General features: G+C 39.2%; 1 protein-coding gene across 7 annotated transcripts in view; it reads right to left on the bottom strand.

Moving 5' to 3' along the window:
* Positions 1-4,293: 4,293 nt before the first annotated feature.
* Positions 4,294-24,033, bottom strand: part of UAP1 (UDP-N-acetylglucosamine pyrophosphorylase 1) — a 39,048-nt gene continuing 19,308 nt past the window's right edge. For 5 of the 7 annotated variants that reach the window (XM_063627176.1, XM_063627173.1, XM_063627172.1 and 2 more), the window contains 6 exons: positions 22,843-23,015; positions 16,212-16,405; positions 15,056-15,196; positions 13,593-13,781; positions 6,264-6,330; positions 4,294-4,857 (listed from right to left, as the gene is read on the bottom strand). In XM_063627176.1, the coding sequence (XP_063483246.1) occupies positions 4,765-4,857; positions 6,264-6,330; positions 13,593-13,781; positions 15,056-15,196; positions 16,212-16,405; positions 22,843-23,015 (857 nt within the window). In that variant the 3' untranslated portion in view covers positions 4,294-4,764. Of the gene's footprint in view, positions 4,858-6,263; positions 6,331-11,313; positions 11,365-13,592; positions 13,782-15,055; positions 15,197-16,211; positions 16,406-22,842; positions 23,016-24,033 lie in introns of all 7 variants that reach the window. The other 2 variants (XM_063627171.1, XM_063627170.1) reach the window with 1 other exon arrangement.

Below are 24,033 nucleotides of genomic sequence, written 5' to 3'. Positions count from 1 at the left end.
ACAGGGTTTCACCAAGTTGGTCAGGCTGGTCTCAAACTCCTGATGTCGTGATCCGCCCCCCTCGGCCTCCTAAAGTGCTGGGATTACAGGCGTGAGTCACCGCACGCAGTCCATCTTTCATTCTTTCACCACCATCAGTACCGCCCCCTCGGGTGTTTGAAAGAACAAAGCTCACGTAAGATTTATCTATTTGGTTTCTGGCTTAATTTATTATTGCTCTGGAAACACTGGCCTCTCTCAGTCTCTCTCCCTAATTTATGTTTCCTTTTTAGTACCATCCCTGAACATTTTTTAATAATTTCAACTTTTATTCTTGATTCAGGTAATACCTGTGCAGGTTTGTTACATGAATATATTATGTGATGCTGAGGCTTGGGGTACAATTGATTCTGTCACCCAGGTAGTAAGCATAGTTTTTCAACTGTTGGTGAAAAACTATTGGTTTTTCAACTGTTGGTGAAAAACTATTGGTTTTTCAACCCTTTCCCCTCTCAAGCAGTCCCCAGTGTCTATTGTTGCTATCTTTATGAGTACCCAATGTTTAGCTCCCACTTATAAGTGAAAACACGTGGCATTTGGTCCAGCAATCCCATTACTTGCATATAACTAAAAAAATACATAAATCGTTCACCCAAAAAAGACACATGTACTTGTATGTTCATCACAGCACTATTCACAATAGCAAAGACATGGAATCAAGCTAGGTGCCCATCAAAGGTGGACTGGATAAAGAAAATGTGGTACATATACACCATGGAATACTACACAGCCATAAAAAAGAATGAAATCACGTCCTTTGCAGTAACATGGATGCAGCTGGAAGCCATTATCTTAAACAAATCAACACAGGAACATCTCTGAACTTTCAGTCAGCCTCCCCAAATTCTCTTACAGTGACCATTCTCAAGCCTTAATGTACACCAAAATCACGCAGATGGCTTGTTAAAACACACATTTCTAGGCTGCACTCCCAAATGCATAATGTAGTAATTCTGAGAATCTGTATTTCTAACAAGTTTCCAGGTGATGCTGATGTACCTGGTCAGGCGACCACACTTAGAAATATCAGTTATAGATTTCCTAATTAACCCCATATTTTGGGCATCAATCACCTGGCAACTTGATGCAGTTAAGGGACCCCTTTCCTCCCCAGAATAATTAACCTTCCTTTCATGATCCACTTCTAAATCACAATACACATTTGCACTTAGGGGTAATTAAATCTGGCCGGGCACCATGGCTCATGCCTGTAATCTCAGCACTTTGGGAAGCCAAGGCGGGCAGATCACCTGAGGTCAGGAGTTCAAAACCAGCCTGGCCAACATAGTGAAACCCCGTCTCTGCTAAAAAATTAGCTGGGCATGGTGGCAGGTGCCTGTAATCCCAGCTACTAGGGAGGCTGAGACAGTAGAATCGCTTGAACCCGGGAAGCAGAGGTTGCAGGGAGCCAAGATCATGCCATTGCACTCCAGCCTGGGCAACATGAGAGAAACACCGTCTCAAAAAAAATAAATAAATAAAAATCAACATCTAACCCCAATTTGAGAAGGAAATAGTTCTACTCTCAAAATGATGGGTGTGATAGTTAATTTTATGTGTCAACTTGACTGGGTTAAGGGATGCCCAGACAGCTGGTAAAACATTATTCCCAGGTGTGTCTTTGAGGGTGTTTCTAGAAGATATTAACATTTGAGTCAGGAGACTGAGTAAAGAAGATTGCCCTCATCAGTGTGGGTGGGCAGCATCCAATACCTTGAGGGCCTGAATAAAATGAAAGGGCAGAGGAAGGGTCAACTGGCTCTGCTTGAGCTGGGACATCCATCTTCCCCTGCCCTTGGACATCTGCACTCCTGGTTCTCCAGCCTGCAGACTCAGACTAGGACTTACACCATTGGCTCCCCTGGTTCTCAGGCCTTCGGGTTTGGACTGGAACCACACCACCAGCTTGCAGAGGGCAGATCATGGGACTTAGCCTCCATAATCACAAGCCAATTCCTCATAATAAATCTTTCTATATATTTATATATTTCAGCTGGTGCAAAAGTAATTGCAGTTCTTCCCATTACTTTTAACATCCTATCGGTTCTGTTTTTCTGGACAACCCTAATACAATGAGATCCTTCGATGAGGATACGATAAACTCCAATTTATGATTGCCTTTGTTTAACTCTTACTGAGCTTAATTCCTTACATCTTAGTAATAAATTATCTTTTCATTGTTACTGGGTTAATTTTGTCCCTTTAACCAGAATGTAATTTTTTTAAGGACAAGTCTCTGTGTTATACTTTTTATACCCCATCTAATACTGCTGGCCACGGGACAAACACTCAGTCCTTATTGGCTAACTCACTCATTCATCACTTCCCAATACATATTTCCTAAACCAGGGCTCAAAATAGGACCATGAATTGCAAAAACGTCCACGCTGGCCAACAGAAAAACAGATTTCCAAACTAACTGAATGATTTGTGTTTTAGTCACTCTTCTAAGAGTATGCATGCTTTTTCCTTGCCTCTTTTTACCCCGATAACTGAAATCTGACTGTACTATGATGAATAAAGAGGAAGTGCTAGCAATAGTAAGCTGGAATTACAAATAAAATCAAAATTACCAATAAAAGCCAAAACTTCCAGGAATAGAAGAGGTAGAAGTTGAAAACTGAATTTTTCTTTATCTGGCAATAGATGTCACTAATAATTCCTTTGTGGACATCAAAATTGGATTAAATTTGAGAGGTAAGAGGGAAATTGAACAAAAATCAAATATTCAAGTAACATACCCATTGGGCTTATATGTTCACCTGTGACTGTCAAAAAAGTTATTAAATCACAGCCAGTCAATCAAGCCAGACTCAAAATGACTATCAACTCTCACATAAATTCTATACTGTTACTGCCGAATTATTCTAGCTTTTATTTTCATAAACATTTTACCCAATTCTGTATTTTCTGAATTATAACAATTATTTAACAAGAACTCAAAAAAATAATGCTATCACCTTATCATTTCATGGCTCAGAGACTCTCAGAGTTTGTTCTTAACTACCCAATGTTCCCCAGCCATCGCTCCTCTCCAACAAAACCACTACACAATCCCGTTTCCATTCTCCCCTTTTCCTAGCATCACTAGTATGTTCTTACAACAGGAGGAGAAGAAATAGCAGGTGGAAATAGCTGAGGAAATAGCAAGGTTCAAGAAAAAAAGAAATGGATCATACCATTAGTACCAGTTTTTGGCATTCAGGAGCTAAAGACTCTGCAATTCCATTCTTACAACCCATTTGGAGGTCATTTCAATGAGAAGTCAAACTTCACTAATCTTTTTGAAAACTGGAATAGATAACAATAGCAAAATTGAGCTGTTATTGAAATAAAATAGAAAATATGCTAAATGAATGATTTAGGCCTTAGTTAAAAAAAAAAGTAGGTAAGATTGGGTAAGATTGATGGATATCAACATCACGTGCTCTTCAAAAAAAAAAAAAAAAGTGATCCTTAAACAAAAGACCCACCCCATGAATGACTCCTATCTTGTGAAAACTTGTTAGTGGAAAATAAAATTTATTCATCTCTTTTCTAGATATAATTTTTAGAATCATTCATCCAGATGTTCATTTTTATACTTTTGGTCAATACTTAAATATTAAGATGCATTTATAAAGCTCAGTCTTTTCATGCAAACAGCATTTTAGACACAGAGAACCCTTACTAATGACCAATGATCTATGGCCCATATTTAAAGAACTACCTTTGTCTTTTTATTTTTTTTAATCCTCTAAAATAACAACAACAATAACAAAAAACTGGAACAGCCTGCCAGAGAAAATTCAGAAACTACGTTCTTTTGAATTCCTAAGTGCCACCAAATACTTGGGCAAAACAGAGTAAATGAATAATTTGAAACAAGGCTTCTCAACCTTGACACCATTGACACTTTAGGCCAGATAATTCTTTGTCGTAGGAGACCGTCCTGTGCATTGTAGGATGTTTAGTGACATCCCTAATCCCTATTAGATGCCAGTGGTACCATTTCACTTTCCCACTTGTCACAACCAAAAATATCTCCAGACATTTCCAAATGCCCCTTTGGGAGGAGGACAAAATAATCTTTGGGTGAGAGCTACTATTATAAAGTGATAAGAAGATAAAGCCCAAAATTAGATATTCACTGAAAGAAGTTCTATGACTCCGCAACCTCACTGAAGCATCAATTTGTTTTTATGCATTATCTTAAAGTTTCTCCCAAGTTTCATATTTTCTCAATGAAATAATTTCTTCAAGTACAAATAACACTCCAGAGACAAGATATATTTATTTTACTGCCCAATTATTTTCTTAAAAAAGCTTAATGTTTGATAAAATAAAACAAAGTTTTAGTACCATAGAAACCTTTCAACATGTACAATGACATATTATTACTATGTACAACTTCAAAAACAAATGCTTCCAGCTCCAAGTAAACTGATGTTGAACATCCTGCCTATATTTCAGCTGTACAAAATTTCCCGGATGGCCAATGGTCTCCTTGGCTTGGAAAAAATTATATAAATAAGACCTTCAATGAGTTGGGAATCATAAAAATGCTATCTGAAATTCAGTCATCTGGATCTTGGGAAGTTTGCAATAGCTGTAAGAGTTCAACAACCAAAATAAAACCCTGTGGATATTTAAACTTCAGTTGTCCAAGACGTCTTGTAGGTTCACAGTTGGCCTATCAAAAATAAAAGCTATTCCTATCGTGGCAAACAAAACTTGGTATCTGGTTCAAATACCATTTTTCACCAGCTCATGAACTCCATTCTCATCGATGATTAGAGGTGCATGGAATTCTTTATCTGCCACATAACTTTCTAATCCCTAAAAAGAAGATTGAAATGAAACACAATTAGAAAATTTGCACTTGTCATGCAATGCTGGACTTGCTATAATGATGATTTAAAGCACAAATGCCAAAAAAGGTTGAGATGCAGAATATAAAAGTCAAAATCCATTTAACAGACATTTTAGAGTAGACTTAATGACTGACTTGTAAAAGCATAAAACAAAAATATAAAAAGAAAATTACTCTGAACATTTCTACAGTTAATAAGATGATAAACATTTTTCCTATAATCATCTCTCATAGAGTTAACTTTTTTTTTTTTGAGACGGAGTAGTCTCACCCCTCTGCTCACTGCAACTCCCACCTCCCCGCTTCAAGCAATTCTCATGCCTCAGCCTCCTGAGTAGGTGGGACTACAGGTGCCTGCCATCACACCCATCTAATTTTTTGTATTTTTTAGTAGAAACAGGGCTTCATCATGTTGGCCAGGCTGGTCTCGAACTCCTAACCTCAAATGATCTACCTGCCTTGGCCTCCCAAAGCGCTGGGATTACACGCAAGTGGCCAATAGAGTTAACTTTCTAAGCAAGAAAGCTGTCTCCGATGCTACAACAAAGCAATACAAAGATCTCCAGGAAAAATATTACATAAGTAAAAGAGTAGAGATCTCTAAATCCCCAAGTTTTAAAAGTGACAGTACTAAGTACTTGAACAAACTAAACTCTTTGAAAGAAAACTTACATTGCATTTAAAAAAAGCCAGGTGATTTATCTAAAAAACAAGGCTGATTATATATTTTTCAAAAGCCTACTGCATTTCAGTGAGTAGGTGAAATGGACTAGATATTGTAGATGTCTGTTAATGGCAACTAACCCACTTATGGGATAGATGCAAAGCCATAACACTAATTCTCAAAGAGAAGAATTCAGAACAAATGCAGCTTCTCAACTTGTTCCCAGGAAGAGCTCCCCAGGACAGGACCATTAGAAAATGCTGCATCTTCTCTAAGGACATCCCTACTTAAACATAAAACAATGCCAGAATTCTACTTTTTAAAAAAGTTTTATTTCTTTTTTTGTAATTTTTTTTTTTCTTTATAAAGACAAGGTCTCACTATATTGCTCAGGCTGGTCTCAAACTCCTGAGCTCAAGCAATCCTCTTGCCTCAGCCTCCCAAAGTACTGGGATTACAGGCGTGAGCCACTGTGCCCAACCTTATTTCATTTTTAATTGACAATAATTGTATATATTTTTGAGATACAATGTGATGATTCGATGCATGTATACAGTGTCGAATAATCAAATAAAGTCAATTAACATATCTATCACCTCAAATACTTATCCTTTCTTTGTGGTGAGAACATCTAAAATCCACTTTTTCATTATTTTGAAATATACAAAGCTTTGTAAAAGAATAGAGGAAAAAGTAAAGCAGACTTACTTCTCCAGCATAGGAGATAAGAGGAGAGATTTCACACTGGATTGGTACATCATTGGCATCCTTCAAGCTAAGAAAAAAACAAGTATGTGTTAAAGATTTTTCTTCCCATGTTACTTGCCAGAGCAAAAGTACAAACCATAACTTTCCTCTGAGAAGTTTGCAGATAACAATTCTTCCAGTTAAACAAATGGAACAGATGCTACCCTGATGATCACTAAATTCCCTGAGGATTAAGTTAATATGAAATTCTCAGGTCAGAAGGACACTATTTGGGGCAAGTGCCAACAATTACTGGTAGCTCTTTACAGCACTTCACTAGTTTTTACACACTGTCCCCTTACATACATCTCATTTTTTACCATTTCCAAGTTTCAATTTGATAAAAAGGTGACTACTTACTAGGTATATACTATATGCCAAGCCCAGTGCTAGGTGCTCTGAAGCCTTCATATTGCATTTTAATCTTCACCACTACCTCGGTACTATTAATGTTGACAAACATTCTAAAGCTGTACTATCCAATACAGAAGCCAACAGATGCACAGGGCCACTTAAATTTAATTAAAATTTTTAAAATTAATTTAAAATTCAGTTTCTCAGTCATAATAATCACACTTCAAGTGTTCAAAAGCCATGAATGGCCAATGACTACAAAATTAGACAACAAAGATATGCAACATTTCCTTCACTGCAGAAAGTTCTATCAGACAGTTAAATTATTTCCCAGTACATGTTTCTTCTGTACAACCCAAATATCCTAGATTAGCTGAGCTAATTTATTCAATATGTTTCAAAGTACTTCTGTTACCAAAAGTCCCTTTTTAAAGAGCTAAGGCAGAATGCACTCAAGCAAAGGCAAGGTCAAAGTCCCTATTTGTTTCATCTAGGTCACAACCTAACATTTATAGCAATTCTGAATTTCTAAGTTATCTAACACAAAAGTAAATAAATAGTCAATGCATTTGCAGTCATTAGACCTCTTTGTTATTTGCCACTTCAAGAATCTTACCAATAAGACACAGGGCACAAAAATATTAGTCTCTTGTCAAACCATAGCTCTTTCTGTGCTTTCCCCAAGTACATAGTTTCAAACTTTGCTGGAGTCAATAAAAATCAGAGGGCTTCTGAGTTTAGCTACAAGTCTACCTTTCTCTAGCATTCAAAGCACTCTCTATCCTACTTCACCTTACTTATCCTGAGACCCTCCACTCAAACCAGACCAGTCACACTCTTGGGATTATTCCAAGTCATTCTCAACTACAGTCCCATAAAAACCATGCTCATCCTCCAAGATTTGGCTCAAGCCCCAATCTTCTCTTGACCACTGCATTTCATAGTGATTGTCTCCATCCAATTATTCATATAAAAAATAAATGTGGCTGGGTGCAGTGGCTCACACCTGCAATCCCAGCACTTTGGGAGGCCGAGGTGGGTGGATCACCTGAGGTCAGGAGTTTGAGACCAGCCTGGCTAACATGGTGAAACCCTGTCTCTAATAAAAGTAGAAAATTAGCCGGGTGTGGTGGCGTGCACCTGTAAAGCCAGCTACTCCGGAGGATGAGGCAGGAGAATCGCTAGAACCCAAGAGGCAGAGGTTGCAGTGAGCCGAGATTGCACCACTGCACTACAGCCTGGGTGACAGAGAGAGACTCTGTCTCAAAAATAAATAAATACATTAATTAATTAATTTAATTAATGTGGCTGGGTGTGGTGGCTCATGCCTATAATCTCAGCACTTTGAGAGGCCGAGGTGGGCAGATCACTTGAGGTCAGGAATTCGAGACCAGCGTGGCCAACATGGTAAAACCCCATCTCTACTAATAATACAAAAAATTAGCTGGGCATGGAGGCGAGCATCTGTAATCCCAGCTACTCAGGAGGCTGAGGCAGGAGAATCGCTTGAGCCCAGGAGGTGAAGGTTGCAATGAGCTGAGATCGCTCCACTGCACTCCAGCCTGGGCGACAGAGCAAGACACTGTCTCAAAAATAATAATAACAATAATAAATAAAAAAATAAATGTATTAGACACCTGCTAAGTCACTGCCTCCCAGAGTAATTATTGCTATAGCACACATTTAGCACATAATCCCATACTGCCTGAAAATGGTACTTAACTTTTATGTATGTGCATCTTGAACATCCCAGTAGTCTGTAAGAAGTGACTTATTTCTCTTGTATAAGATACTTCAGCACCTAGGATACTAATAGCACCTATAAACCTATGAGCAGGCCTACCAATGCTTGTTGTCTGAACAAATAACACTATGAAAATAGATGACAAACTAATGAAGGGAAAAGAAGAGGCATAGTGGGGCACACACCTCTCTACATACGTGCCAGATTCTACCACAAGAGCTCAAGAGGTCTAGTCCAGATCTTCTGGGGCAACTCAAAGTCATACAAAACCAAATGAATTTTGAGTAGGCATGCCAAGGAAAAAATGAGGGCCCACCCCATTAATAAGATATATATAGCCCAGTCCCACCTAAACCCCTGAAAGATTCAGTGTAGCAGGAACAGAAGGAGGCTGTGAACCCAAGAAACACATATATAGCTGGCCTGAATATAAAACTCCATTCTACTACCACAAAGATACCCCAAGAAACTAAGGAGTCAACTTCAGTAAACAAAATTGGATGCCCTGAAGGAGGGAAAACAGAAGCTATCATCACCAAACGTAAAATCTCAGGATACAGGCAAATTAGCCCAATAAACCTACTGCCCCACAATTCTTCAGCCATGCATCCTTTTGGTAGCTAACACTATTCAGTAAGCATTAAGGTGAGAAATAAAAATAATATCGAGTCAAAACTCAGCATGGTTGTTTCCATTCTTTCAGAGTATCTCCTAGCTGCTTCTTCCCTCTTTTACATAATGTACTTCCTTTTCATCTCTCACTATTACATGATGTTCTTCAGTTGTGTAAGGTCATCCTTTGGTGCTAAGGATTATGCAGGAACTCTTTTTCAGTGCATGGTATTATTTAAAGGCAAACTTTGATTTCACTTTAATTATTCTACAAATGGCTAAAATGAAGTGAACTGGGCGATGGGGGATATTAAATAAAAGAGTAAGAATAATGTTTAAAGTTTTTTGTATCTTAACTAAGATAGCTAGATGCTGTCTTCAGTTATACAATTAACAATCTATTACACTGTTAGGTTAAAAGCTATGGTTCAATGACAAAGAAATTTAGTCAAAGTTTTATTTCTTAAATATAAAGGCAGCTTGCTTCCATATATTAAAAACGGTGGATGAGACAGAAAGTGACAAAGGGCTCTGCATCCCAGTTCCTAAGGCAGGAGGGACAACAGTCATCTATGGCAGCGGTCCCCAACCCCTGGGCCATGGACCGGTACTACTCTGGGACCTGGATCACACAGCAGGAGATGAGCAGTGGGCAAGTGAGTAAAGCTTCATCTGTATTTACAGACGCTCCCCACCACTCACATTACCACCTGAGCTCCACCTCCTGTCAGATCAGTGGCCGCAACAGATTCTCATAAGAATGTGAACACTATCGTGAACTGCCCATGTAAGGGATCTAGGTTGTGTGCTCCTTATGAGAATCTAATACCTGATGATGTCTCCCATCATCCCCAAATGGGACCATCTAGTTGCAGGAAAACAAGTTCAGGGCTCCCACTGATTCTACATTACAGTGAGTTGTATAATTATTTCATTACAATGTAATAATAGAAATAAAGTGTACTATAAATGTAACATGCTTGAATCATCCTGAAACCACCCTCACCATCCCAAGTCTGTGGAAAAATTGTCTTCCACAAAGCCAGTCCCTGGTGCCAAAATAGGTTGGAGACCGCTGATCTACAGCACCTGTAAGAAATTGATCAGATCTTTGAGTCCACTTCCTTGTTTACAGAATCACATCCCAGAAACACTGACACTCACAGGAATTTGGGCAGAGGAATGGCACAAACAGGAAAAAGCACATGGGTGACACTGATGAAGGTGCTACTCTATTTCTGAGATAACTTCCATCTCCAGATCTTTTGCCCGGCATATATTTCCCAAATTACCTTAAAAACTTTTTCTTTTTTTTTTTTTTTGTTTTTTTTTTGGGATGGAGTCTTGCTCTGTCACCAAGGCTGGAGGAGCGCAATGGTGCCATCTCAGCTCACTGCAACCTCTGCCTCCCAGGTTCAAGTGATTCTCCCACCTGAGCCTCCTGAGTAGCTGGGATTACAAGCGTGCACCACCACACCAGCTAATTTTTGTATTTTTAGTAGAGATGAGGTTTCGCCATGTTTGCCAGGCTGGTCTCGAACTCCTGACCTCAGGTAATCCGCCTGCCTTGGCTTCCCAAAGTGCTAGGATTACAGGCGTGAGCCACCGCACCCAACCTTAAAAACTTTAACTTTCAAAGTGTAACAATAACATCAAGCTGTCTCTTAAACTATAAAGATAATGGCTTTTCCAAACTCTGTCAGTACCCAGATGGGAGAGGATATGTGTTACTTCTAACTAAAAATGATCTGCCATTAAGATAAAAAGATTCTTTAGAAGCAAGATAGTAACTGACTAAAGTTAATGCAGTGACCAAAAAGGAGAGCTATTAGTGTGAGAATAAATGAACAGAACAGTTTTCTCCATATTAAGGACCATCAAATATGACAGGAACAATCAGCCTTTATACTGAGAGCATACACCCAATTCCACAAGACACATCTTCAGAATGGTATTTTTAACCAAGTATAAGCTTATGTTAAAGGTGCAAAGTGTGTTCTCCCTGACCTGTAACCTGCTCTGGATCTTACCTATCATCTGAAAATCTGTCAGTTCCAGCTCTAACACCTGTGGTCAGATTCTTTAGTAAAGCATGCTCCCCATTTCCAGCATGCAACAAGATTCTGAGTTAGTGTCATCCAGAGAGATACCTGCCACCAAGTAAGCAGTGCACCCACACCAAAGCTTCAACCATCCTCCCTCCAGACCCCCAAAAGGCAGAGCACTAAACTACGATGCCAGTTAGTATGGAGGGAAGCACAGCCCCATCACCATGCACTGTAGGCAGGCTGGTATATTTACTTGTGATTGACATCAGCTGTGATGGTCTCTGACTTCCCATTTGTAGCACTGCTATGTGGGAATAAATAAGCATTAATGGGAATGGAAGCAAATCAAACAATAACAATGAAATGGAGTTGCAAAATATACTTGATTGAATGGTATGTTTTTATGGTAAATCATAAATTTGTCCCAAGAGACCAAAAGGGGGTAAAAAAATAAAAATAAAAATAAAACTCAATGGCCAAAGATGAAACATGTGACATGCCAAGAGCAAGCTTGTTGACAATACAGAGCCCAAAAGTGGCCTTGGACTGGGAGATGAAAGCTACCACTGCTGCTTCTTGTAAAACCAGTTATGTACCAGTAAATTCCAATGTTCAGTGTTCTCTAACATTTTATTATTTTTCTTGAGAAGGAGTCTCTGTCACCCAAGCCGGAGTGCAGTGGTACAGTCTCAGATTACTGAAACTTCTCCCTCCTGGGTTCAAGCAATTCTCCTGCCTCAGCCACCCAAGTAGCTGGGATACAGGTGTGCGCTACCACGCCCAGCTAATTTTGTATATTTAGTAGAGACAGGTTTTCACCATGTTGGCCAGGCTGGTCTTGAACTTCTAACCTCAGGTAATCTGCCTGCCTCAGTCTCCCAAAATACTGGGATTACAGGCACGAACCACCGTGCCCAGCCCAATATTTTACCATTTATTGAGGCATTCTTGCAGCCAGCCATCTTATCCATTAGGAATATAAATTAAATGGCAGAATGCTTTTTACATAAGTATGGATATACCAGATGATTCAGAAAGGGAAATTTTAGGTGCCAGTGAAGGTTTCATCATAAAATACAAGATTTAGGCTGAGCGCAATAGCTCACACCTGTAATCCCAGCACTTTGGGTGGCTGAGGCGGATGTATTGTTTAAGCCCAGGAGGTGAAGGTTGCAGTGAGCCAAGATCGCGCCACTGCACTCCAGCCTGGGTGACAGAGCAAGACCTTGTCTTAAAAAAAAAAAAAAAAAAAGATTGGATGGACATGGCAGCTCACGCCTGTAATCCCAGCACTTTGGGAGGCCAAAGCGGGCGGATCACCTGAGGTCAGGAGTTCGGGACTAGCCTGACCAACATGGTGAAATCCTGTCTCTACTAAAAATACAAAAATTAGCTGGGCTTTATGGCAGGCAAGAGTAACCCCAGCTACTTGGGAGGCTGAGGCAGAAGAATCACATGAACCCAGGAGGCAGAGGTTGCAGTGGGCAGAGATTATGCCACTGCACTCCAGCCTGGGTGACAAGAGTGAAACTATCTCCAAAAAACAAACAAACAAACAAAAAAACAGATTTAGCTGAAAAGTACTTTATCTTGGATTTAAATAACTACAATACCTTCTTTTTTTAACTTCTCAAAACCAAGGTCATTTCTAAAGTATCAGTGAATGTAATCGACATTTACTTCTCTTCTAGACACCTTCCTCAGTGACCTGAAAGTGCTACAGTGAAAACTGCCATTGGACTACAATTTGTAGGTAGCCTGGGGGTGGTGGGGCTATAAGTGGGTCTCACAGACAGTACTATTAACAGTAGTGAGGTCGGCCGGGCCCAGTGGCTCACACCTGTAATCCCAGCACTTTGGGAGGCCAAGGCGGGCAGATCACAAGGTCAGGAGATCGAGAGCACTCTGGCCAACATGGTGAAAGCCCATCTCTACTAAAAATACAAAAATTAGCTGGGTGTGGAGGCGTGTGCCTGTATAGTCCCTGCTACTCGGGAGGCTGAGGTAGGAGAATCGATTGAACATGGGAGATGGAGGCTGCAGTGAGCTGAGATTGCGCCACTGCACTCCAACCTGATGACAAAGCAAGATTCTGTCTCAAAAAAAAAAAAAAAAAAAATAGTGGTGAGGCCACAGATATATGGGCAGCAACAAACAATCCTCTGTGTGTGGCTGAAGGACTTGCCCTGTGGTATAGTGTGTTACTGATGGGCTTTAACCATATGGCACACCAAAAAAAAATATCTTCTGATCATTATTTAGTAGAAGTCTTTTTGCTGTCACGGTGGCAGTGTTTCCAAAAAATAAAAATTAAAAAAAGAGAGATTTGAAAGACTCCTCTTCACAAGAAAGTAAAACAATCATTCTCTTTGTAATAAGCAAAGCTACTGTTATTTCACATCAGGAACTGTTCACATATCAAAACTTTGCTTTTTAAAAAAGATCTAGGAATACAGAGAGAGAGAGAGAAAGAAGTCCAAGAGGAAAAGTCCAAGAAAGCATTCATACAAAAGAGAAAAGACACTGACTTACCGTGGAATTGCTGGAAGGCGAGAGCCATTTTCATCTATGAAGTGCCCCCCTGCATTGAGGACCCAGCAATGATGAAGGGACATCAAAGCATGCCTTGCAGTAGTAGGGTTGTCTTTCCCATTCTGACTGTCAGCATTCTTTAGTGGGGAAAACTCATCTTCTCGCAATACTTCATATACCACAAACTTCCTAGAGCGAAACCATATAAAGACCTCTTTATTATGAAACTGCATACACAGCTTCTAACCCTTTAACGTTAGCTAAGGCTTTGGTCTCAACAATAGGCTTTCCTATTCCAATCTGAATGATGAATAAAATATTGCTCGCCCTTGGACTAAAGAAAGTTGAAATTTTCTTTTTCAATGCAAAATGAGAAATTATTTCCCCCCTCAACTATAGAACAGTTCATCCTAAGCCAGAAAGATTAGAAATCTTAATGTACAAAGATCACATTAGTATGTGTTCTGGAAAAAAAAAAAAAAAACAGGCAAAAAAGATGATTTAGAAATGGAAAGATTAATTTCATTTTATTTATTTATGTTTTTTTTTTTTTTGAGACGGAGTCTCACTCTGTTACTCAGGCTGGAGTGCAGTGGCGCAATCTCAGCTCACTGCAACCTCTCCTCCTAGGTTCAAGAGATTCTCTCACCTCAGCCTCCTGAGTAGCTGGGACTTCAGGCATGCACCACCACACCTGGCTAATTTTTGTACTGTTAGTAGAGACAGGGTTTCACCATGTTGGCCAGGCTGGTATCCAACTCCTTGGCCTCAAGTCATCCACCCGCCTCAGCCTCCCAAACTGCTGGAATTACAGGTGTGAGCCACCATGCATTAACTTTATACAGCTTATCTGTCTTTCTCATTTTTGCACTTGTCAAATTCTGAGACAAGCATCTCAACATCAAATGTGATCTTTATAGAGAGCTATATAATCTAAAAACATGTTTACTGGAACATCTATTCACAGGACAGTAAGAAGATATCCTAAATACAAAACGAGACAATTCTTTATCTTAGCCTTTTCAGTTTCTCATCCAAAATAAATGACTTTAACAACTTTACAGGAGACCAAGGCGGCATAGTGGCTCAAGCCTGTAATCCCAGCACTTTGGGCGGCCGAGATGGGAAGATGCTTGAGGCCACAAGTTTGAGACCCGCCTGCTCAACATGGCAAGACCCCATCTCATTTAACAAATAAATAAATATATATATGAAAAAAACTTTATAGGAGCCAGAAACTAGTTGATTTAAAAAAAAAAAAGTTGTACTCATAGGCAACTCAGATCACACTCCTGGTTTTATTCTAGAAAACCATAATGAATCCAGACTACATACTCATAATCAAAATGCCATGTGAGATATGTGCTATCAGATGTTTCCTGAAAACAGTTTCATGCCTAAGGGAGTGAAAAGCAGTATTTTAAGACATTTATTTAACCTTATTGGTACTATTCAAAGCATACTTTGCAAACTGGAAGATGTCAAAGACAAATTTTTCCATCTTTATTCCATTGGGTTTGTCTGGCTTAATTAACTGTCCTTGGGTATCCACATAAGGAATCTTCTTTTGAGCCACATGGTGCTGCAACTGAGGTTCATAAACACTAAGAAGCAGGAGGAGAAAAGATATAATCACGTTCCAGATTTAAAATGCCAGAAAATCTTATAACACTCAGGAGCAAATGTGTCAACAACCAATACTAAGATTTTCAAAGTGAAGAGCATTTAAGTTTCAGTTCATAAACAGTAAATGAATAGCTTTCCCCCAATCATCTCTTTATATTTAAAAAAAAAAATCAAATAACGGTCTCCACTGAAACTGTGTACATGTGCATTTAAACTGTATTCATTACAAATGCCTTAAAACTGTATATGTGTACATTAAAAAATGCATTGTTACTATGGATGAAACAATAACACAGCTACAAATGGCATAGAATGGGAAATATTCTGGAACTGGAGTTGATATTCTAAAGTAATGCGTATTAACTTTTTAAAAAGTAGACAGTCATCTTGAATGTCTAAAAGCTAAGTGAAATCGATAGTGAGAATGTCCTTCATTTAAATGGTGGGATAAAATAGCTCTTATTTTATCCTTTGTAGCACTACCTGCTGATTTTCATGCAGGTGTCAAGTAATTTCTTCACTGTTTAGCACACTAGTTTCTAAATGCCAGCCTTGGAATCAGCTGAATTAGAACTTTGTGGGCAGCTTTCTAAAAATATAGATGCCCCAAACCCACCTCCTGAAATTCTAATTCAGTTGGTGTAAGGTGAACATCTGTATTCTTAAAAAGCTCACAGTTGTGGTAAAGAAAGTTTCATTTCTTATGCTTTGCTTCAACAGAACCTAGCACATAGTTGGGGGTGGGAGGGTGAGAAGGGAGAAATGCTTTGGCCTCCCATTAATGCGCTGGGGAATGGGCTCCAATGATTCCCACCTTACAATACATCTTACTAAAAACAATCACAAAATGAGATAAATGTCCATTTGATAAGTGATCCTCAGGAAAGATGAATTCTGTGGGATATAGACTTGGGGTGTCTGCATCCCTCTCAAGTGTCTTAGTTTCTGATTAACAATAAATACAATTTTAAAAGGCCCCCATCTTGCCCATACTTGACAACATCTCTCAGAAATGGTACAGTGAAGAAATGGTTGGCAATGTTCCCCGCATTGAACAGCAGTCGTCCATCTGAGCTTCGTTTTTGAGCTGTTGCCAGGGAAATCTCACTATATTCTACCACCTGGTAAACTCCATCCACTCGGCAAACCACTCCAACTGGTTCTGTAGGGTTCGTTTTCTCTACCACCTGTCCACCAAAGAAAGACAACAGTAGAGGAAGAAATCGAATTAAATGTTTCTTTGGAGATTTGCCATTGTCAAAAATGACATTTACAACTTTGCTTACACTGAAAGGTATAAAGCCAAGAAGAATCTTGAACTTTAGACAATCAAGTATCCATCTTTATATACCTTGACAGGCACTTTCCAACCGGAAATGAAGTACATTATTTCCTTCCTACTTATCACCTAACTAAACCTTGGGCTAGAAATTCCATCATATACATATATCTAGCACAGAGTAAATCACATTGGACTGGGAATAATTAAATCAGGAGTCAACATCCCCCATGTACCTTGTACTTTTTATTTAATTTATCCTTAACCACACTCAATTACTTTGATAATAAATAAAATGAAATTTCTCTGGGATTCACAAGACAAAAGACCTAAGTTAGGCATTTTGTCTCTCATTTTGTATTGCCCGATATTTCATTTGAAAATAGCATTTCTTTAATTTTCATTAGTGAATATGGCATTTTCCTTTTTTTCAGGGACCTGAGTAGGAAGTAAAGGGGTTTACAGCAGGCAGGTCCCTAGCCTCCCACTCCAACTTTAATCAGAAAACCCACCCATATTTATCTGTTTTGTATACTCAATTTTGTTTGAAATAAGTGATTCTATACTTCAAAAAAATAATTTTGAAAACCAGTGATGTGATAATTTATCAATGGCTCTGGGCTGATGGGGAGCTGAGAAAAGAGGGTACACTAAAATCAGAGGGAAAATGTAAGAATATGTAATTTTTAAAAACCTCACAGGTGATTTTGGTATGCCAGCACACTAATCCCACACATCACTGACTTAAGTGTTTAGAAGAAAATTATAAAAGAACTATATGCAATGCACTAACATAAAATCAAGGTTCAGATAAGATAAATATCCAACCGAAGAATCAAACAATAAAAAATATTTGTCAACCTAGGCAACAAGGTGAAACCCTAGCTTCTATTTAAAAAATAAAAAAATTAGCCAGGCGTGGTGGCATGCTGGAGTCTCAGCTACTGAGGAAAGAGGATTACCTGAGTCTGGGGAGGTTGAGGCTACAGTGAAACGTGATTGCGCCACTGCACTCCACTCCAGCCTGGGCAACAGAGTAAGACCCTGTCTCAAAAATCCCTATCTATTTGAAGGTATTGTTTTGTTTGTCCAGTCTAATTATCAATTCAGCATGCTTCAAAATATGTTTAAAACTCTGTCCCCAATTTGACAAGTCTATCCTAAGTAGACATGAAATTATATTAATAAAGTTAAAACTTCTCTTCAACAACTGATTTCTTAAAATAAATACAGTCAGTAACAGTCTCATCCAGAAAACTAAAGGCACTATTGGGAACTTCGTTTACACAGCAATTAGAGATATAGGCACTGAGTCCAGCTCAGTGAGGCAGGGCTGCTGGATAAGTAAGCCTGCTGTGTGGTTCACTGTTTGCCACCCTGAAAGGAACACAGTTCTTAATGAAAAGAAACTTTCTACCGAGGAAGTAGATTAAACTGAAGGGGAACATTATGCAACAAATTATTTAAATCAATCACGGGCCTATTTACAATTCTTATCTACCAACCCATCACCACCTCTTACTTCATGTACTCTACCGACAGTAGGTATCTTACTAGGCAGGGAATTTGGGATAGATTTCCCTTATTCTCTCTCTTTTTTTTTTTAATGCACACAGGTTTCTTTTCCAGTCACCACTCCCAACCAGCCACAAAAATAAAAATACGCATACTCACATTTTACATTTCCCAAAGGTTTACTTCTATGGCAACTATTAACCTCTAAATATTTTAAAAGTCTACATTACAGAAGAAAGCATTTGTAAACTGCATGAAGTGGGAATCCATTTATATTATACAGAAAAGATATAAAGTATAGACCAGGCATGGTAGCTCACACCTATAATCTCAGCACTTTGGGAGGCTGAGGTGGGTGTATCACCTGAGGTCAGGAGTTCAAGACCAGCCTGGCCAACATGGTGAAACCCCATCTCTACTGAAAATTTAAAAAAAATTAGCCAGGCATCGTGGCAGGCACCGTAATCCCAGAGATTCGGGAGGCTGAGGCAGAAGAATCACTTGAACCTGGGAGGCAGAGATCGCAGTTGGCCAAGATTGCGCCCCACTGCACTCCAGCTGGGGCAACAAGAGAAAGACTCCATCTCCAAAAAAAAAGAAAAAGAAAAGATATACAGTATAAACTTAAAAGGTTTAATCAATATTTCATAAGTTTAATCCAGAAAAACTGAGTCCAGGGCCGGGCACAGTGGCTCACACCTATAATCCCAGCACTCCGGGAGGCCAAGGCAGGTGGATCACTTGAGGTCAGGAGTTAAGAGACCAGCCTGGCCAACATGGTAAATTAGCCAGGTGTGGTGGCACATGCCCATAATCCCAGCTACTTGGGAGGCTGAGCAGGAGGATCACTTGAACCCAGTAGGCAGAGGTTGCAGTGAGCTGAAAGAAAAGCTGAGTCCAAAATAACACTTTAACCTCAGAGTTACTATAATTGCTTTACAAAATGATCTTCGATTAACAATGGTTCCTACCTTTTTAACTTTGTACTTTTGCACTACCTCATTCTTTCAGTCTTTTCTCATGTTCTTCACACCATAAAAAGTACTTAGCGTGAACCCGAGAGGAGGAGCTTGCAGTGAGCCGAGATTGCGCCACTGCACTCCAGCCTGGGCGACAGAGCGAGACTCCATCTCAAAAAAAAAAAAAAAAAAAAAAAAAAAAGTACTTAATGCACCAACACAGGGGCCTATTAAAGTACTGCAGGCCAGGCATGGTGGTTCACACCTGTAATCCCAGCACTTTGGAAGGCTCAGGCAGGCAGATCGCCTGAGCCCAGGATTTCAAGACCAGCCTGGGCAACATAGCAAAACCCCATCTCTACAAAAAATACAAAAATTAGCCAGGCATGGTGCCGGGCGCCTGTAGTCTCAGCTACTCAGGAGGCTGAGGTGAAAGGATCACCTGAACCCAGGAGGTCGAGGCTGCAGTGAAGCCATGATAATGCCACTGCATATCCAGCCTGGGTGGCAGAGTGAGACCCTGTCTCAAAATAAATAAATACAATAAAAATAAAGTACTGCAAATAATTCTACTACCACACTATGAATCATCCCCTAACTTAGGTGTTTTAAAATACATATTTTAATGCTTTGATTTTCTTATTTTAAAAGGGCAGGGGAGCAATTATGTAAACGGCTTCTAACATTTCTTTTTTTTTTTTTTTTTTTGAGACAGAGTCTCGCTCTTTCACCCAGGCTGGAGTGCAGTGGCGCGATCTCGGCTCAGTGCAGGCTCCGCCCCCTGGGGTTCCGCCATTCTCCTGCCTCAGCCTCCCGCGTAGCTGGGACTACAGGCGCCTGCCACCTCGCCCGGCTAATTTTTTGTATTTTTAGTAGAGACGGGGTTTCACCGTGTTAGCCAGGATGGTCTCGATCTCCTGACCTCGTGATCCGCCCGCCTCGGCCTCCCAAAGTGCTGGGATTACAGGCGTGAGCCACCGCGCCCGGCCGACGGCTTCTAACATTTCTAAAAGATTTTAATATATGCCAGTGTAGTCATATTTTGGTTCCATCTGAATATTTACTTATTCACTCACTGAATGACTACTACATTACATGCCAGACACAGGACTAAACAGTGAATGTCTTTGCAAGGAAGACTGAGTCTGAATTTATCCTACAGAGCCCACAGGTAATGGAGAGGAGTGACTTAACACTTGCATCTTTGCGTGATTAGTGTACTCACAAAAGTTAGCACACCAGTTTAAAGATTTTTGAACTGTCAGCAAAAACTAATCTAAAGAGTATGGTTCTATAATGTAATATAATGTAAGACTAGGAAGTTGGGAAAGATGAACTCTAATCTGGCTCTGTTAATGTGATAAAGAACCTTGAGCCCGAGTCTTATAAAGTACTAGAACTCTGGCCGGGTGCAGTGGCTCACGCCTGTAATCCCAGCACTTTGGGAGGCCAAAGCAGGCAGATCATCTGGGGTCAGAAGTTCAAGACCAGCCTGGGCAACATAGTGAAACCCTGTCTCTACTAAAAATACAGAAAGACCCAGAAAAATTAACCAGGCGTGGTGCTGCATGCCTGTGGTACCAGCTACTCCAGAGGCTGAGGCAGGAGAATTGCTGAGCCTGGAGGTAGAAGTTGCAGTGAGCCAAGATCGCATCACTGCAATACAGCCTAGGCAACAGAGCCAGACCCTGTCAAATAAATAAATAAATAAACAAACAAAGTACTAGAACTCAGGATTCTCATTTCTGAGATCAAAGGGGTTGACCAGATGATCTCTGGGGTCCCTTCCAGGTTGAACACTCTCTGATTGCATAAAGTTTAAATTGGTTCTGAAGCTCGTAACAGTAAAATTTTAAGTTTCTATTTTAGAAAGAAAGAGTGACACCGGCTGGGCACAGTGGCTCACGCCTGTAATCCCGGCACTTTGGGAGGCTGAGGCGGGTGGATCATGAGGTCAGGCATTTGAGACCAGCCTGGCCAACATAGTGAAACCCCGTCTGTACTAAAAATACAAAAAAATTAGCTGGGCCTGGTGGTGGGTGCCTATAATCCCAGTTACTTGGGAGGCTGAAGCAGGAGAGAATTGCTTGAACCTGGGAGGCGGAGGTTGCAGTGAGCCAAGATCATGCCACTGCACTCCAGCCCAGGCGACAGTGCGAGACTCCATCTCAAAAAAAAAAAAAAAAAAGAGTGACACCAAATGGAAGGCATATGCCTGTGACCCCAGCTACTGGGGAGGGTGAGGCAGGAAAATCACTTGAACCCAGGAGGCAGAGGTTGCAGTGAGCCGAGATCCTGCCACTGCACTCCAGCCTGGATGACACAGTGAGTCTGTGGCTAAAAAAAAAAGAAAAAATACAGTTCAGATACTCACAGAGTATTGGAACAGATAGTCTTAAATAAATGAACTAAACCAACTCTTATTTTCAGAGTCCAGAGGAGGCTTATTAGGTCTATCAGCTTAATCTCTCAAAACTTATATCAGTAAATTTAAGATTTCAGCTTCCAGTGTGACTTTGCATAAAATTTCTAGATTAACTTTGAGAGAAATAACTTCTTTGGCAGATCTTCTTTTTAAATACAGATATCTGAAAATAATTTGAAATCGAATTTGTTTTTGCCAGAAGCCTATATGGTTACTGCTTTTGGTAGAAAGGTCTTCCTTTTGCATCACAATTATAAAATTATTCTAATTTTCTTCTAATACCTTTATGGTTTCATTTTTAAATATTTAACTGTGTAATCCACCTAAAACTGATATTTGTATGAGCTTTGACAGAGAGATCTTACTTGTTAGCCAGTTATTTCATTCATTTCCTCCACTGATTCGAAATGCCATCTTTTATAAAATATGTTCTTCTTATACATACACAGATGTGTTTTTGACTGACCTACTCCATTTTCATTAATCTGTCATTCTATTCTGGTTCTAGTACCACACTCTTTAAATTTACAATTCCTTTTAATGCTTGATAGATTGTCTTTGGCTCCCTTTCCTCCCTTATCTTCATCCTTTTTCAACATTTTCCTGGCCACCTTTACATGTTTATTCTAAACTTTGCAATCGTTCCGTCAAGTGTCCCCAAAATAGTCTCACTGAGATTTTTGACTGGGATTTTATTATACTGTTTTTGATGAAAATGGATACCTTTACAGACTTCTAGTAATGTTTATATCAGTATTTTTAAGGTTTCCAAAGTGTTTTTAAAGGTTTGCATGTTTGCTGTCTATTTTATTTCTAGCTATAATATATATATTTTTTGCTACCATAAAGACATGCCATCATCTATACAACTAAAAACGTGTTGAAAAGTACAATGCCAAGAACAGTCTCATTACATATCATTACAAACCTCCCTCCAACTTAGTATCAGTCTGTGTGTGGTCATTCAAGCAGTTATTCATCTCTTTAATTGTCCTTATGCCCAACTTGCATATTTCTATCTTATTCGAAAGAACATCATAAGATACCTTGTCACCTAACTTAGGAAGTCTAAATCTGTTATTTCTACCACATTTTCCTTACCTACTCCAATAACTTTGTCACAGGAAAAGAGGGGTTAATCTGATTGAACACAATTTGATATTAATGAATCCAACCCAGGTCTAGTGATGACCACTTTCCCAAGTACTTACAAATCCTCCTCACATAGTTTAAACTCTTACCTGTGATAAGTATACAACATTACTTCTAGAATCAAGTCTTGCCAATTTAAGAAAAAAAGGGGGTGTGAGACCCTTTAGTTACTTTAGAGAGATAAATGGTTCTAAAACATTCAAATCACCCTAACAAACTTGATTTGACTTCTGGAATGCATATATGACAGAGAAAGACCATCAAAAGCCTCACCATAGTTGAGAAAGGCATTACCTTTGCTCCACAGTCTGCTCCTTTCTGAATGCAAAATCCAATGAACCGTGGGTCTGCCACCTTTACTAATATGTTGTCAACACAATAGACATGAATGCTCCAAATGCCTCTTTGCTCCATATCCTCCACAATATTCTGGGCTGCAAGTGCCCGATAAAGACCACCATTCCCATCTGAAAAACAAAATAGCCCATTAGTAGCACATCAAAATCCATTATAAAGGTAACACAAAGATTGTTTCCGAACTAGGGTTAAGATCCCTAAAAAACAAAATTCGCTTTACAAAGGCAAGAAAACTGAATATCCATAAGGAAGGAATCAGGTGTCAAAAAAATTAAACTATAGGATTTTGAAGGTTACTTAGCATTAACTATCCAGAGAATAACACTATTAATGTAAGATCAGGCAACCCCAAAAACCATATCTTTCTTTTTAACTCAGCCCCTTTTAGTAATATATTGTATGATATAAAATCATACAATATATTTTATCAGGCAACGATTATTTCATAACATTTCAAGTTTCATTAACATTTGTATGATTCAAGTTAGCTCTGTATTTACAACCCCAACGCTGACAATTTCACCCATCTCAAAAATAAAAATATGTATTTTGTATCAAATCATTTGTTAAAAAAACAGATTGATATGAAGGCCTAAGGTGATTTAAACTAGATATAAATAAAGCCTCTTCTTTCTCCATCTATTTAAAATGCTGCTTTAATGTACTTTGTCCAATAACAACCTTAACCATAGCTTAAGTGATGAAAAATTAGACAACTTCACAAAATACAGCTAAGAATAGTAACTCTTCCATTAACCAAAAGAATTAAGATGAAATAAAAGCCTACATCTAGAGAGCACCACTGCTAATATTATTAATTTCTTTTCAGCCTTTCCTCCAAGTACAGATTCTCATAAATATAAATCTGTCAGTAGGTCTATTTTTATATATTGAGGTTGTACTCAGGGTCACTGAACGTGGCTACACAGGCAATACACTGTTCAATTCTAGTGGGTCCCATTAACAAACCATGATGTGTATGCACTGGAACTGTGCAAAGCAGTGGCCCTAATCATAGACCGTATGCAGTTTTTCATTTTGCATTCTCTTACTTAACTTGCTGAAATAATGTTTAGCATTTAATGCCACCAATTATTTTAATGCTATTTAAGAATTAATGCTATTTAT

Source organism: Symphalangus syndactylus, chromosome 12 (genome assembly GCF_028878055.3).
Source record: "Symphalangus syndactylus isolate Jambi chromosome 12, NHGRI_mSymSyn1-v2.1_pri, whole genome shotgun sequence".
Lineage (NCBI taxonomy): Eukaryota > Metazoa > Chordata > Mammalia > Primates > Hylobatidae > Symphalangus > Symphalangus syndactylus.
This window is presented reverse-complemented; position numbering and strand designations above follow the sequence as displayed.